Source organism: Brassica napus, chromosome A5 (genome assembly GCF_020379485.1).
Source record: "Brassica napus cultivar Da-Ae chromosome A5, Da-Ae, whole genome shotgun sequence".
Taxonomy (NCBI): domain Eukaryota; kingdom Viridiplantae; phylum Streptophyta; class Magnoliopsida; order Brassicales; family Brassicaceae; genus Brassica; species Brassica napus.
Genome location: NC_063438.1, coordinates 24,526,358 through 24,539,757, shown reverse-complemented (window position 1 = coordinate 24,539,757; position 13,400 = coordinate 24,526,358). Strand labels below are relative to the sequence as shown.

Here is a 13,400-nt window from a genome sequence, read left to right as displayed (position 1 = left end):
ATCTATTTCTCTACATGATTAATCTGAAATCCAATATGGGTTTAAGAGGAATCATGGAGATTAGTGAGTAATCACCTTTGGAATTCATGGGTTAGGGAGATTAAGGGTGATTAGGTTAGAGTTAGGATGTTTTAGTGTAGATCATTCATATTTCCTTGCTAGTAGAGTAATCATAATGCATCTTCTGAGTTGGCCACTCAGTTGTTGATCCTTAGGCATTTCTCACCCGAAAGGTGTTCGATGAAATGCCCGAGACAACTCTCCTAGGCTTTTAGTATACTTTGCCAAAGACATTTGTTGTTAAAGGTGCTAAGATAGCTAATAGACTTGTTAGTAATGATTGCTTTCATATTATTCAACCAAAGACATTTGATGTTTGAGATATGTTAGCAAATGAGCATTCATCTAGACATAGAGCTTGCTTAGAATTGTGTCTAGGCTTAAGGTTGATAGTTTGATTGATCATTTGCCATCCTTAGTTCGATACTTGATCACCCAAGGTCTAATCCCTATGCCCATGAGTTCTCTTTTCCTTTAGTCAAGAAAGTATCATTCTGTTATTGCTTTCTAGTTTTAGTCATAGTTTAAAACCCATCTAAATCATTGGTTGCACTTAGATTAAGTGAGTACTTGCATTCTCAGTGCTTTGATATCCCTCAGAACTGGTTCGACAATCTTCTATACTACAACATTTGTCTTAGGAGCCTTGAAAACTCCTAACATCAAATTGGCGCCGTTGCCAAATTCTGAGTAGATTTGAACATTGAGATTTAGTCACTTGCTTGAGACTAAGTCATTTTTATTTTCTTTTGTTACTGATTCTCTTTCTTCACCTCCCTTTAATCTACAGGTGTATGAACTTGAGGAGCAGGGGTCCATCAAACCTAGTTCCAATAGCTGCAGACATCAGAGCTTTAGAGAGAGAGTGTGCTAGAAATAGAAGAGAAGAAGAGCAACAGGCTCACTTGCAGAGATTGAGTACTGATATGGGAGACATACCTCAAAACCAACAGCGAGCAGCTCGACCCATTGGCACTTACGACCGCCCCAACATTCATGGTCATAGATTGGGAATCCGAGCACCCGCTGTGGCAGCCAACAACTTTGAGATCAAATCAGGACTCCTCAACGTGATCGAGAACAACAAGTATCATGGCTTGGCTCTAGAGGATCCATTTGATCACTTGGACAGGTTCGACAGCTACTGTGGGTTGTCAAAAACCAATGGTGTGTCCGAAGATGCCTTAAAGCTCAAGCTATTCCCTTTCTCTTTGGGGGATAAGGCACGTCAGTGGGAGAAGTCTCTACCCAGTGACTCCATCACTACTTGGGATGACTGCAAGAAAGCATTCTTGGAGAAGTTCTTCTCTACTTCAAGAACTGCTAAGCTGAGAAACGAGATTTCCAGCTTTCAACAGAAGAACTTGGAAGGCTTCAGTGAAGCCTGGGAGAGATTCAAGGGCTACCAAGCTCAATGCCCACACCATGGCTTTTCTAAGGAGAGCTTGCTGAGCACATTCTACCGTGGTGCTCTTCCTAAGTACAGAGCCAGACTGGATACAGCTAGCAATGGGTTCTTCTTGGGGAGAACTGAGGAGGATGCAGAAGAGCTGGTTGACAACATGGTAAAGAGTGATGCAGTCTACAGTGGAGACCACGACAGAGGCAGTAGAACAGATGATAAGCAGACGAGGAAAGAGATCAAAGCTTTGGAAGACAAGATCGACCTACTCATTGCTGAAAAAGCAACCCAAGAGCAGCTGAAGTTTGTTGGTAACTCCAAGCAGGAAGATCCACTTGCTGTCAATGAGGTTGAGGGTTTGGAAGGTCAAGAGGAGTTGTGTTTCATCAACAACAATGGTAGCTGGTACAAAAAGAGCCCAACTTTCAGTACAACAACTACCAACAGAAATCCTATCCAAACAACCAACAGAGTGGCTATCCGCCAAGAAACAACCAGCAAGGCAGCTATCAGCCTCAGCAAAACCCCTCGTCTGGTTCTTCTGCTCCTCAAGAGAGCAGCACTGATACCTTACTGAAGCAAATCTTGGAGTCTCAGACTAGAAGTGAGAAGCAAGTTGGTTATGAGTTGAAGAACCTTCATTCCAAGATTGATGGGAGCTACAATGAGCTCAACAACAAATTCTCACACCTTGCTTCTACAGTCAAGAATTTAGAGAATCAGTTTGCTTCCATGAACACTCACCAGAATCAGAATCGCCAGCAAGGATCTCTACCTGGAAAATCTGACCAAAATCCCAAGGAGGCCAAAGCTATCACCCTTAGGAGTGGTAAGCAGTTACCTCCTAGAACCCTCACCAAGGATGCTGAGACACTAGGTGAGGGGGTGCCATCAACATAGATGATGAAGTGGTGATTGTTGATGAGAAAATCAATGACGAGATCTTGGAGAAGATAGTGGAAGCCAAAGGTAAAGGAAAGGTTGGAGAAGAGAAGAAGACAGTAAAGGATGGTGAAGTTGTAACTCCAGCAAGTGAAAATTCTTTTGTTCCTCCTCCCTATGAACCCAAACTTCCATTCCCTGGTAGATTCAAGAAGCAGCTGCTAGAGAAATACAAAGCTCTGTTTGAGAAGCAAATGAGTGAAGCTCAGGTTGCAATGCCCATCATCGATGCTTTCATGTTGATTCCTCAATACAACAATTTCCTGAAAGATGTTGTAGCTGCAAAGAAGAAGGAGATGGAAGGCATGATGATTCTTACCCATGAGTGCAATGCCATCATCCAGAGGCTTGATGTTCCAGAGAAATTAGAGGATCCAGGAAGCTTCACACTACCTTGTGCTCTTGGACCTATGGTATTTGAGAAAAGTCTCTGCGATTTGGGAGCTAGTGTCAGCTTGATGCCTTTGTCTGTTGCAAAGAAGCTTGGATTCACTCAGTACAAGAAGTGTAGACTCTCTCTGGTGTTAGCTGATCGTTCAGTGAAGTATCCTGTGGGCATCTTAGAGGACCTCCCTGTGAAGATTGGAAGGTATGAGATACCTACAGATTTTGTGGTGCTTGAGATGGGTGAGGAGGCTCAAGATCCATTGATTCTAGGAAGGCCATTCTTAGCTACAGCAGGAGCTATTGTTAATGTGAAGGAGGGCACGATTGATCTCCATTTGGGTAAAGAGAACATCCTCCACTTTGACATCAAGAGGAAAATGAGGAAACCAACTGTGTTCGGGCAAGCCTTCTACATTGAAGAGATGGGCACTCCTGCTGATGAGCACCTTGAAGAGTTACCACCTGAGGACGACGAGGAGGGAGCATCTCCCTCTACTCATTCCCTATAGAAGGTAACCCACCACACTCCCTTGTATCTCTCTCTCTACTTGACGACACAGAGACTGTGTCACTCAAGTTTGGGGGAGGTACCAAGTATTTGATCATGTTTGCTTTGATGTTGTTTCATTGAGTCATGCATGGCATACCTATTTGCATAGATAAAAAAAAAAAATCAATCATTTAGTTTGCATCATTTGCATTTTTAGGAGAGTCTAGAGCATATAGGTTGCATTCACTTGCATTGGGAGCAATGATTTGAATGCCTTGTAAAGAACACTACGTTGCACTTGACTAGCTTTTGCACCTCTCAAAAAGACTTGTATGTTTCGAGCCTTGAAAACTCTTCCTGAAACTTGTTGATTGCTGAAACTCAGTCTTTGAAGCCAACTACAACCTTATTTGAACTGAACGAACTTAATGCTTCTTGCTCATGGTCCCTTGTGTACTGAGTCATGGCTATACACACTTGAGTTGTCACATCTTTTATACCAATCTTTTTTGACAAACTCTAGTGGTAGACCACTCCCAAAACCTTTTCCTCCTTTTAAGCTTTCATTGTTTGATGAGTGAGGCCTTTTTCGGAAAGTCTTACATGTGCATAATGTTGAGAGTATCGGGAACGACAATGCTTGATCTTCATTCTTGCTAGATTGGACACTCTATTGTCTAGCTATAGGTGGGGGTGAGTGTTGTGATTATGATTTGGGAGAAATGAAAAAGGAAAAGAATAGACTCTTTGTGCTTAAGTGAATTGTTTTATTGGGACCAGTATAGAAGCCTCTAGCTCAAGTTTTGAAAAGTCTTGGCCCCCAGCCTAAAAAAAAAAAAAAAAAGGAAAAAGAAAAACGAAAAAAAAAAAAAGAGAAAAGAAAAAAAAAAAGAAAAAGAAAAGAAAAAGGGGGCTAGCAAAGTTGTTAGGAGCTAAGAAATGTTTTGAGGTTGTGAAAAATCCCTTGTAGATTTCAAAGAGAAGGAGTTAAAGTTCTTAGGATCTTTTGGTGAGAGATGTGAGTAGGGTTTGACATTGGGAAATGATTGTGTGATTTGTATGTTTGGGAAAAGGGTAGAACAATGGAGATTGAGCATTGTATGCATGAGTTGGTCCCTTTCTTAGATATATTATGTGCAATGTCAAGGCTACTTGTTTTGAGAGTAAACCACCTTAAAGATCATATGTTTTGAACCTCTTGAATCACTTGAATAAAAGCCTTCCCTTACCCAACCAAATGACTTGGACCAACTGACCATTTGCAAGAATTCACCTGATGTTTTGTGCTTAATGAATGTGAGAGTTGGTTGATTTGAATGTGTGGATGCTTGATGATGAGTGTAAGAACAAAAAGAGTTAAGATAGGCCTAGAGAAGCTAGAGTGTAATAGGAGAGTGTGCTAGTTGTGTTTCTTTTGGCTATGTGCTCCCACCTTCAACCTCTCTTCCTATGAGTTCTAGAAAGTTTACTTGTGGACAAGTAAAAGAACAAGTTTGGGGGAGTTGATATCTTGCATATTTGCATTGTTTTATCCATTCATCCATGAGCATTTTCATCATATAGATTAGGATTCAGACATGTTTAGGTTGCATTTTGCATACATATGTCTCTATCAGGTATTTGAGTACCACATGGAGTTTCTGGAGACATTTGGGTGCATTTGGAGCTCAAAAAGGAGTGTTTAGAGTGGTCATTAGGCGAGCAAGGCATGGAGCGACCAGTCCGGAGCGACACCACCAAGTCGCTCTGACTTCCCTATTGGAGCGACCTTACCAGAGCGACAGGGAGAAGTCGCTCGCGGTTTCATCACTCGGAGACGCGAGAACGAGCCCGGAGCGACCTCCCGGAGCGACACCACGAAGTCGCTCGCATCTCACACCCCTCTCGGAGCGACCTCCCAAAGCGACACCCCGAGGTCGCTCGCGTCTTTATGGAGAGACGACACGAAGCGAAGCCTGGAGCGACCTCTCAGAGCGACCTACCAAGGTCGCTCCCGATCCAGAGCGACCCGTTGGAGCGACACACCAAAGTCGCTCGCGACCTCTCGCCCGGAGACACCAAAAATCGGCCCTGGAGCGACTTCCCGGAGCGACACCTGCAAGTCGCTCCGCGTTATTTTGCTGCCGAAAATCATGATTTCTTAAGGACCTTTTTGCAATTTATTTTGGACGTTTTGCACTTGGAAAAACCTATGTTTTAAACATCTTTTGTAGCCACCAGAGGCAGATTATCTTTTATCTTTTGATCTATTGAGAAATACACAAGAACTCTCTTGAGAAGTTCATCTCTTGGGTTTTGATTTGTTATGTTCTTGTGTTCTTGTTGATTTCTTATCTATTTCTCTACATGATTAATCTGAAATCCAATATGGGTTTAAGAGGAATCATGGAGATTAGTGAGTAATCACCTTTGGAATTCATGGGTTAGGGAGATTAAGGGTGATTAGGTTAGAGTTAGGATGTTTTAGTGTAGATCATTCATATTTCCTTGCTAGTAGAGTAATCATAATGCATCTTCTGAGTTGGCCACTCAGTTGTTGATCCTTAGGCATTTCTCACCCGAAAGGTGTTCGATGAAATGCCCGAGACAACTCTCCTAGGCTTTTAGTATACTTTGCCAAAGACATTTGTTGTTAAAGGTACTAAGATAGCTAATAGACTTGTTAGTAATGATTGCTTTCATATTATTCAACCAAAGACATTTGATGTTTGAGATATGTTAGCAAATGAGCATTCATCTAGACATAGAGCTTGCTTAGAATTGTGTCTAGGCTTAAGGTTGATTGTTTGATTGATCATTTGCCATCCTTAGTTTGATACTTGATCACCCAAGGTCTAATCCCTATACCCATGAGTTCTCTTTTCCTTTAGTCAAGAAAGTATCATTCTGTTATTGCTTTCTAGTTTTAGTCATAGTTTAAAACCCATCTAAATCATTGGTTGCACTTAGATTAAGTGAGTACTTGCATTCTCAGTGCTTTGATATCCCTCAGAACTGGTAAGACAATCTTCTATACTACAACATTTGTCTTAGGAGCCTTGAAAACTCCTAACATCATTCTTCTGAAGTATTTAATTTCCTTTCGGCTGACAAAATTAAGGGGGTCCTTTTCCATGCTGTAATTTTTAAAATCTTGATATTTTTATAATATTTTGATACTTTGAATATTTATTAAACTATCCTAGAATCTATAATACTCTTTTTTCGTTTTGAAATACATGTTTAAAAAAAATTGATGTTTTAATATGTAAGATGTTTTCATATTTTAATAACTTTTAATTTTATTAAAAGAATAATGTAACTAATAATATTTATAGCATATTTTGTAATTGAATAAATAAGTTTCATTTATATTTTAATGATACTTTTTAGATAAAAATTAATTTTTTTGATATTGTATATTAGTCTAAAACATCATATTTGGAACGGAGGGAGTATATTTTAGAGTAAAAATTTGTGGTTGGTCTAGGTAAATAAACTCTCTTTGAACAAATACAATTATACATGGTTTGAGGAAGAAATACCCACTTGCACAAAATCGACCTGGATTTAGTAAGTTGATGGGAGCCATAAGTTTCTAATTTTAGTACTTACTAAGAAAATAACTCACGAGAAAAATGTATACACACATAGGGAGAGAAGAAAGACAAATTCTCGTACACAATTCTTAAAAGAAGCAAGGAATCTTAACATTTACATGAACCCCTAGTTATCCCGACAGGTACTCGAAAGGGCACGAATAAATAAGCAAGATATGTATCTATGTATGTGCATTTACATAGACATACACATATCAGAACGTGGAATCTCAAAGTTATCGAAAAAATCAAAAGGCCTTCTAGAGTAGATCACCTGCGTGGCCATACATTTTTTTTACATTTTCATTGTTTTCAGAGTATTGTTTAATTATTATGATTTCAACATTTCATATGCCAAGTTGTTTTTTTTTTTGTCAACATATGCCAAGTTGTTAACCCCCAAAATATAGTTGATGAATAGAAAAAGAAGAATATGAATGAAAAATAAAAAGGCTCTATCTGAATTACGCATGAAATATAGAATAAATAAGAGATGAAACAGATTTGTTGTTTCACATATTTTCATTATTGTCAAGTTCTATAATTTTTGCTGTTATTGCAGGTAATAAATATTTTTTTGGGTGCATATAGAAGAAAATGGATACTTGTTAGGAAATAAAGAAGAAGAAAATGGGTGATAATGTGATGTCAGTTGGTGGAGTGGCAGAGCAGTGGGATTTTCACTGCTCGTTAGGCTCAAACCCCTATGATTCATGTGCTTCCCTCTATATTATTTTCATGCTATAAAACTAATTTTGGTCGAAAATATTTTTATTAGAAACCCAATATGTTTTTTTTAAACAACCAAAAGAGTTTTTCTTCCATGCATTTCTGGGACTTTTATTTAGCTTGTAAAAGAAAGAAGCCGTCAAAGGTGGGTATAGATTATAGATGCAGGATGCTAATATAACTTTACATTTGATTTTAAGAATAATGTCAAAAAGATTTATGGAATCTTCATTTTCATTTTTTATTCGCTAATGCTCTTCTTTATGGAGAGATTAGGTCAACCAGAGAATCTTAAAGGTCGATCTTACGACTTTGTCAAATAGATCAATGTGATGAAAAAAAAATCCATGCAGGGACCATAAGCCATAAGGACCCAAGCATATATTACATTTGCAAAATACGAAATCATAGACCGTAAATTTGATCATTCAACTTTGAAGAGCTACATGGGTGGGATACATGATGAGATACTTAACCGGGTTTTTCATACCACACTAACAAATCTATCCATTTCTTTAAATTTTAGAAAGTCTTTGGTCAATAATGTCTCTTTACATTTATTAATAATTCAGAAAATATAACAAAATAAACTTATTAATTTATTAGTTATTCAGGAAATCTATGCAAATATTTTTCAATCATTACTTCTCATGTTTTCGTAACCCAAAACACTTTTACAAGTGCTACTAAACATGTCCTATCACTCTGACTCTACTACGGATGTCAGTGTCCTGAGTTATTCCACGGAATCTATTACCAAATCCCCAAATTGATATGTGAGTACGACACGACCATATCTATGATATGTGAGAACTCAGTCTAAAATCATAAAGTAATACAGTATAAATTAAAGACATAAAAAGAAATATAACAAACTTTATAAAAGAATGTGTTCTTCCAGTGTATCTCTGGTTCTTTTACTCGTTCTCCATTATTAATTTATAACGCTTAGGAAAGACTCACAAACAAGATGAATAAATGTTACAAGGGGGATTTTAATCGCATATCCATTTTTGTTTTTAGATGTAACAATCGAGATTGAGATATAACAAACTTTATAAAAGAATGTGTTCTTCCAGTGTATCTCTGGTTCTTTTACTCGTTCTCCATTATTAATTTATAACGCTTAGGAAAGACTCACAAACAAGATGAATAAATGTTACAAGGGGGATTTTAATCGCATATCCATTTTTGTTTTTAGATGTAACAATCGAGATTGAGATACCTTTTTCACCATACGCACTATGCAGAAGAAAAGACCCGTCACAAGCAAAAACAAAGCAAAAGAGTGGGGATGACTCTTTAAGGGGGTCAACTGCTCAAGAATCTTGAGGAGTCTCGAATCTAGTTGGTGTGTCGATACCCGCCATACAACAAAGTCCACTGATGAGGATGAGAAGAAAAACGATTCCCTGCAAAAAGAAAATCACAACGAGGAAGAGGCATAATTAGAGGCTTTTTTATTAATGAAAGCAGATAGAATCATATTAGCTTTATCCTAATTAAAGTCTGTCAGATGAGTTGCAGCCAGTTTTGTGATGTTCACAAATGAAAACAGAAGCGTAACAGAGAGTGACTTCTCACCACTAGTATGCCCTCCAAAAGTGATGACTTGAATTTGCAGAGTTCATCACAGGTTGTGGAAACTCCAACGGTGCTATTACCTGTAGCACTTTCAGCTAGAAACCTTTGGAGAGTTTTGTAAGATGTGTACCAGTAAGGATCAGAAACATAAAGAGCTGCATATTTACTGCCAGATTGTTCTACAGAACTAACAAGTTCGGAGATGCTTTCACCTGCATAATAGGTCAAAGAATTGCTTAACTTCTTTGTTTTCAAATAATAACATTCCATTGAAGTAATGATCTTTCCACTTACGCTCGGAATGTGACTGGCCGGATTCACTAATTGATTCAGAACCCTCAGAACAGAGCACAACCAAGTCAGTTTCTCCTTCTTTCCTTGTTTCTCTTCTAGCAAGCAAATGATCCTGTCAATTATTTCACTAGTTATATTAGGAGTTGAATAACAGGGATGATACCGAAAACATAAAAGAGCAATTCACATTATTACTTTGAAAGACTGCAAGTCTGAGAGTTTCTGAATTGTTCCATCTTCAACAAAGCAAGAATCAGAGAACACAATATTGCTGACTCCTACATTGTGAGGGCAAGCTTCTTTAAGCCCTGAAAGCAACAAACTCTCCATCCTTTCTTCCTCTGGCGCAGCAATATATGGGAATGCCAATGAGAAGTTCGAAGCAGTAAACAGATTCTGTTGAAACAAAGATTTACATGTTAAAGTATTGTGTAGGTTAAAAGCAAAAACAACTTTATCAGAGATGTGTGTTATGAAGGCAATATGCTTGTAAGAAAGTAAAACTCGCACTTACATTCAATGTGTTAACAAGGGCAGGATCCGAATTCCTTTTCGAAGAAACATCAGAAGACAGTAGCTGCAGGAGGAAGAGAATGTGAATATCAGTATTCTCGCAATAGCAGAAGAAGATGCAGAAGAGAGACGCTTCATTTCTTGCAATGTTAAAGACATAAGGTTTCTTCACAATATCACAATAACAAACCAAACGTTTCTAATGATACGTTTAAGTAAAGATTAAAACAAACAACCCTCCCTCATTCAATCACACAAGTTGAAATGATAGCTCTTTCATATATCATAGATAAAAAGAAAGTATTCTTTTACCTCTCTGCCGATGAACACAAGTGCAACGTCAACAGCTTGCTCAACTTTCTTCTCCGAGCACTAGAAGAAGAACCAAGTTACATCCATTAACATAGAGAAATGAAATCACAGGAACACACGCATACGAACATACCAGAAAGTTTGACCATCCTCCTTGTGTGAAAACAGAACCTACAAGATCCTTCGCAGACATCACCTGATAATTCACAGCCTCATCCACTTCGCCATTATCACGCCTGATTTCGAGAACCAAATCAACCAATCAAACCACTTCCAACACACATCAGGATCAAAACAGTTCCCAAGTCTCAGGCTTTTATCAAATTGAAATCAAAATATCTCCAAACACACCCGAATGCAGAGATTTTACAATATGTCAACGCCATAGTTTATAGAGAGAGAGGCTTAACTGGAGATGCGGAGACCAGAGGAAAGCAGGAACGGTATTAGCAGAAGCCAATCCGAATTCAATCGCAGAGAGAGCCACCAAACACGCCAGCACACCAATTTGCATCTTCATCATCTTCTTCGTCGAACAATCTTACCGGAGAGAGAAATCGAGATCGCGCTCCAAGAAATCGATGGATCAATTAGATTTCAATAGGACAGACTAAAGGAGAGGTCGGTCGGGAGAGCTAACGACGTCGTTTTCACGTCCAAAACAGAATCAATAAACCGGTTTTGGTTTAGTTAAGATAACCGGTTATGTGTTTTAGGCCGAAGTGGGCTTTTATATTTTCTCCACGGCCCAAATTCAAAAACACGGCTTCTACCACTCCTTGTGTAGCTGTCACTGAAACAAAGAAACAGAAAACTTCACCAGCGAAGAGAATATAATTCCTTTCCTCTTCTCCAACGCGATCCCGCCAAAGAATCATTCTCAACCGTCGTCTTCTCTCGCTTGCCTCTCGTCGAGCCATTGTTGCATTTTTCGTTTCTCGATGAAGAGACGACATCGGAGTAACAAGTAACGACGAGATTTCAAGATGCTTTGTGGCTCGCTGCGAAATCGAATACGTAATTGGCTTCGCGACTATGTTAGGCTCCAATCCGTCGTCGTGATCCTTATCTACGCTCAGGTAACCGTTTCGTTCCTTTTGATCCTCGATTCGTATCTGTTTGGGCGCCTAGGGTTTTGAGTTTGTAGAATATCGTTGTGATTGGTTTCAGATAGGATGCGCGATGATTGGTTCCCTAGGGGCGTTGTACAATGGAGTGCTGCTGATCAATTTGGCGATTGCGTTGTTTGCGCTTGTGGCAATCGAGAGCAATAGCCAGAGTCTTGGCCGCACCTATGCCGTTCTTCTTTTCTGCGCCATTCTTCTTGATATCTCATGGCTCATTCTCTTCTCCAGTGAGATTTGGTATTGCACACTATCTTTGAATGAAACAGACTTGCCTGTGATCATGAACTAAGTATGGTGTTAAATAGCTTTCTTGGCTTGATATCAACTGTTCTATTGATGGCATCATTATCTTTTGATCAAGATTGTTCATTAAAATCTCTTTGTTTTTTTTTGTGGCTATGTCTGTTAAAGATCTGTAGAGCCACCATTCATCTGCAGCCTTATATTGACAGATGATTTATTTGTGTATGCAGGAACATTTCATCTGAGATGTATAAAGCCCTTTACATCTTCTCTGTGAAACTCACTATGGCTATGGAAATCGCTGGGTTCGTTGTGAGGCTATCTTCCTCTCTGTTGTGGTTTCAGATTTATAGGCTGGGAGCTTCCATTGTAGACACTTCTCTTCCCCGTCGATCGGATTCAGATTCACAAAACAGCTTCGTAGATCCTCCTTGTTTAGGTAGCCAACGTTCACGTGATCCTGATCTACGAACTAGCCTGTTAGAGCCTTCTACTACAGCTGAGCATCGTTCACGTTCTGATGATTTTTTGGAAGACTCTATCAATGGACCACGTTCTGGTGAAATCTTGGAAGACTCTATCGACAGACCAGCCTTTCCTCCATTTAATGATGGACCAGCCCACCAGTTTCCTCCATTTAACGATGGACCACCCTACCACTTTCCTTCATGTGATGGTGGCCAAAACAATCTCTCTTCAACCAAGGTAACACATGTATGTTCTAGCTCTTCTTCTCCAAAATTTGTTTATGCACTCATTATATTTTAACTTCCCACTTGTTATGAGTTATACAGTCAGGTTTCCCTGATGCTCGTTTACCCTGCGAACATTGTTCGTGGATCTGAATCCTTTTGTAAAGAGATTTCGGACCCTGTAGTGGATGTATCTAGGGATGAACTAACTAGAGAGCGCCTATGCATTTTAGCTCTTTGGCACTCTTAGTTAGATGCAATATGTTTGCCACAAACACACAAGAGCACTCTTGCCTTAATAGAACATAATGTGATGCGGTTTCGCTTGTCTTAGCGCACTAAAATTTACATATCATAGCAAGGTTTTCATCCTATAGTGTATCCTTTTGTAGGTGATTAAACATCATTCAGCTGAAAACATTTTCGGAGGATCCCAATTATCAGCCGCAGAAGCCTCTCGACATAAGTCTCCACTATCCAGATCCTTGGAGTCCCTTGATTCTAGTCTCCATCGATTCAAACATTAAATGATCGCCACCGGTATGTTACCATGCCTTGTCTCTGATATATTTCCTTTGCAGACACCACATTTTTATATTAGACACGTAGAAAGCAAGCTTTGGTTGGTGCCTTTACTAGTGAATCTGTTGCATGTGTTAGTAAATTTATACTCCTACTTGCAAGCATTGCTCTAGGTAGCTTCTCTCATTTGCCTGGCGAGTTTCCAACTCCTTGTGTCACTTTTGCAGAGGCTTGCACCAGCAACACAACTTTTGACTGGAGCAAACTCATTCAACGATCTAAGGGGACACTATAATTGTTTCCAGTTTGAAGAATCCAGATAGGAGATTTAGATATTGGGTGACAAAGTAAGAACTGTCTTTTACTTGCCTTTTCATCATTCATTTTTACTGTATAGAACTGGGTCGACATATTTGGACTCGGAATGTACATGAGCATTCTTTTCTGTACATATGGAAAACTACATTGTTTTGAGGGTGCATTGGAGGAGTATTAGTAATAAAGATCTCTCTTCTTCATCCACTC

The 13,400-nt window shown here is 39.2% G+C and overlaps 2 protein-coding genes and 1 non-coding gene across 4 annotated transcripts; 1 reads left to right on the top strand and 2 right to left on the bottom strand.

Moving 5' to 3' along the window:
- Positions 1 to 1,385: 1,385 nt before the first annotated feature.
- LOC125609779 lies at positions 1,386 to 1,492 on the bottom strand. Its single transcript, XR_007339924.1, has one exon. It is a non-coding gene; the product is annotated as a small nucleolar RNA R71 (small nucleolar RNA).
- A 7,134-nt stretch (positions 1,493 to 8,626) lies between these two features.
- LOC106452270 lies at positions 8,627 to 10,916 on the bottom strand. Its single transcript, XM_013894344.3, has 8 exons — positions 10,702 to 10,916; positions 10,425 to 10,527; positions 10,292 to 10,351; positions 9,981 to 10,043; positions 9,662 to 9,862; positions 9,467 to 9,578; positions 9,173 to 9,384; positions 8,627 to 9,000 (listed from the first exon to the last, which is right to left on the bottom strand). The coding sequence occupies exons 1-8, from the start codon at positions 10,812 to 10,814 to the stop codon at positions 8,908 to 8,910; spliced, it is 957 nt and encodes a 318-aa protein (XP_013749798.1). The 5' UTR covers positions 10,815 to 10,916; the 3' UTR covers positions 8,627 to 8,907.
- A 168-nt stretch (positions 10,917 to 11,084) lies between these two features.
- On the top strand, positions 11,085 to 13,397 carry BNAA05G25870D. 2 transcript variants are annotated; one of them, XM_013894347.3, is made up of 5 exons: positions 11,085 to 11,370; positions 11,462 to 11,655; positions 11,892 to 12,366; positions 12,746 to 12,893; positions 13,103 to 13,397. In XM_013894347.3, exons 1-4 carry the CDS (start codon positions 11,278 to 11,280, stop codon positions 12,878 to 12,880), a joined length of 897 nt encoding a protein of 298 aa, XP_013749801.1. In that variant the 5' UTR covers positions 11,085 to 11,277; the 3' UTR covers positions 12,881 to 12,893; positions 13,103 to 13,397. The 2 variants fall into 2 exon arrangements, with proteins under 2 accessions (XP_013749801.1, XP_013749800.1); XM_013894346.3 differs by having other exon boundaries at positions 11,892 to 12,375.
- Positions 13,398 to 13,400: the final 3 nt, after the last annotated feature.

Bases quoted from the DNA above. Each gene is read 5' to 3' on its own strand.
- LOC106452270 (XM_013894344.3), bottom strand. From the start codon at position 10,814: ATGATGAAGATGCAAATTGGTGTGCTGGCGTGTTTGGTGGCTCTCTCT. The intron at 10,044-10,291 runs GTAAAAGAATAC...TTCCTCCTGCAG, and splicing joins TTGTGTTCATCGGCAGAGAG to CTACTGTCTTCTGATGTTTC. The intron at 9,001-9,172 runs GTGAGAAGTCAC...TTCTTTTTGCAG, and splicing joins TTTTGGAGGGCATACTAGTG to GGAATCGTTTTTCTTCTCAT.
- BNAA05G25870D (XM_013894346.3), top strand. From the start codon at position 11,278: ATGCTTTGTGGCTCGCTGCGAAATCGAATACGTAATTGGCTTCGCGAC. The intron at 11,656-11,891 runs GTATTGCACACT...TTGTGTATGCAG, and splicing joins CTCTTCTCCAGTGAGATTTG to GAACATTTCATCTGAGATGT. The intron at 12,376-12,745 runs GTATGTTCTAGC...ATCCTTTTGTAG, and splicing joins CTTCAACCAAGGTAACACAT to GTGATTAAACATCATTCAGC.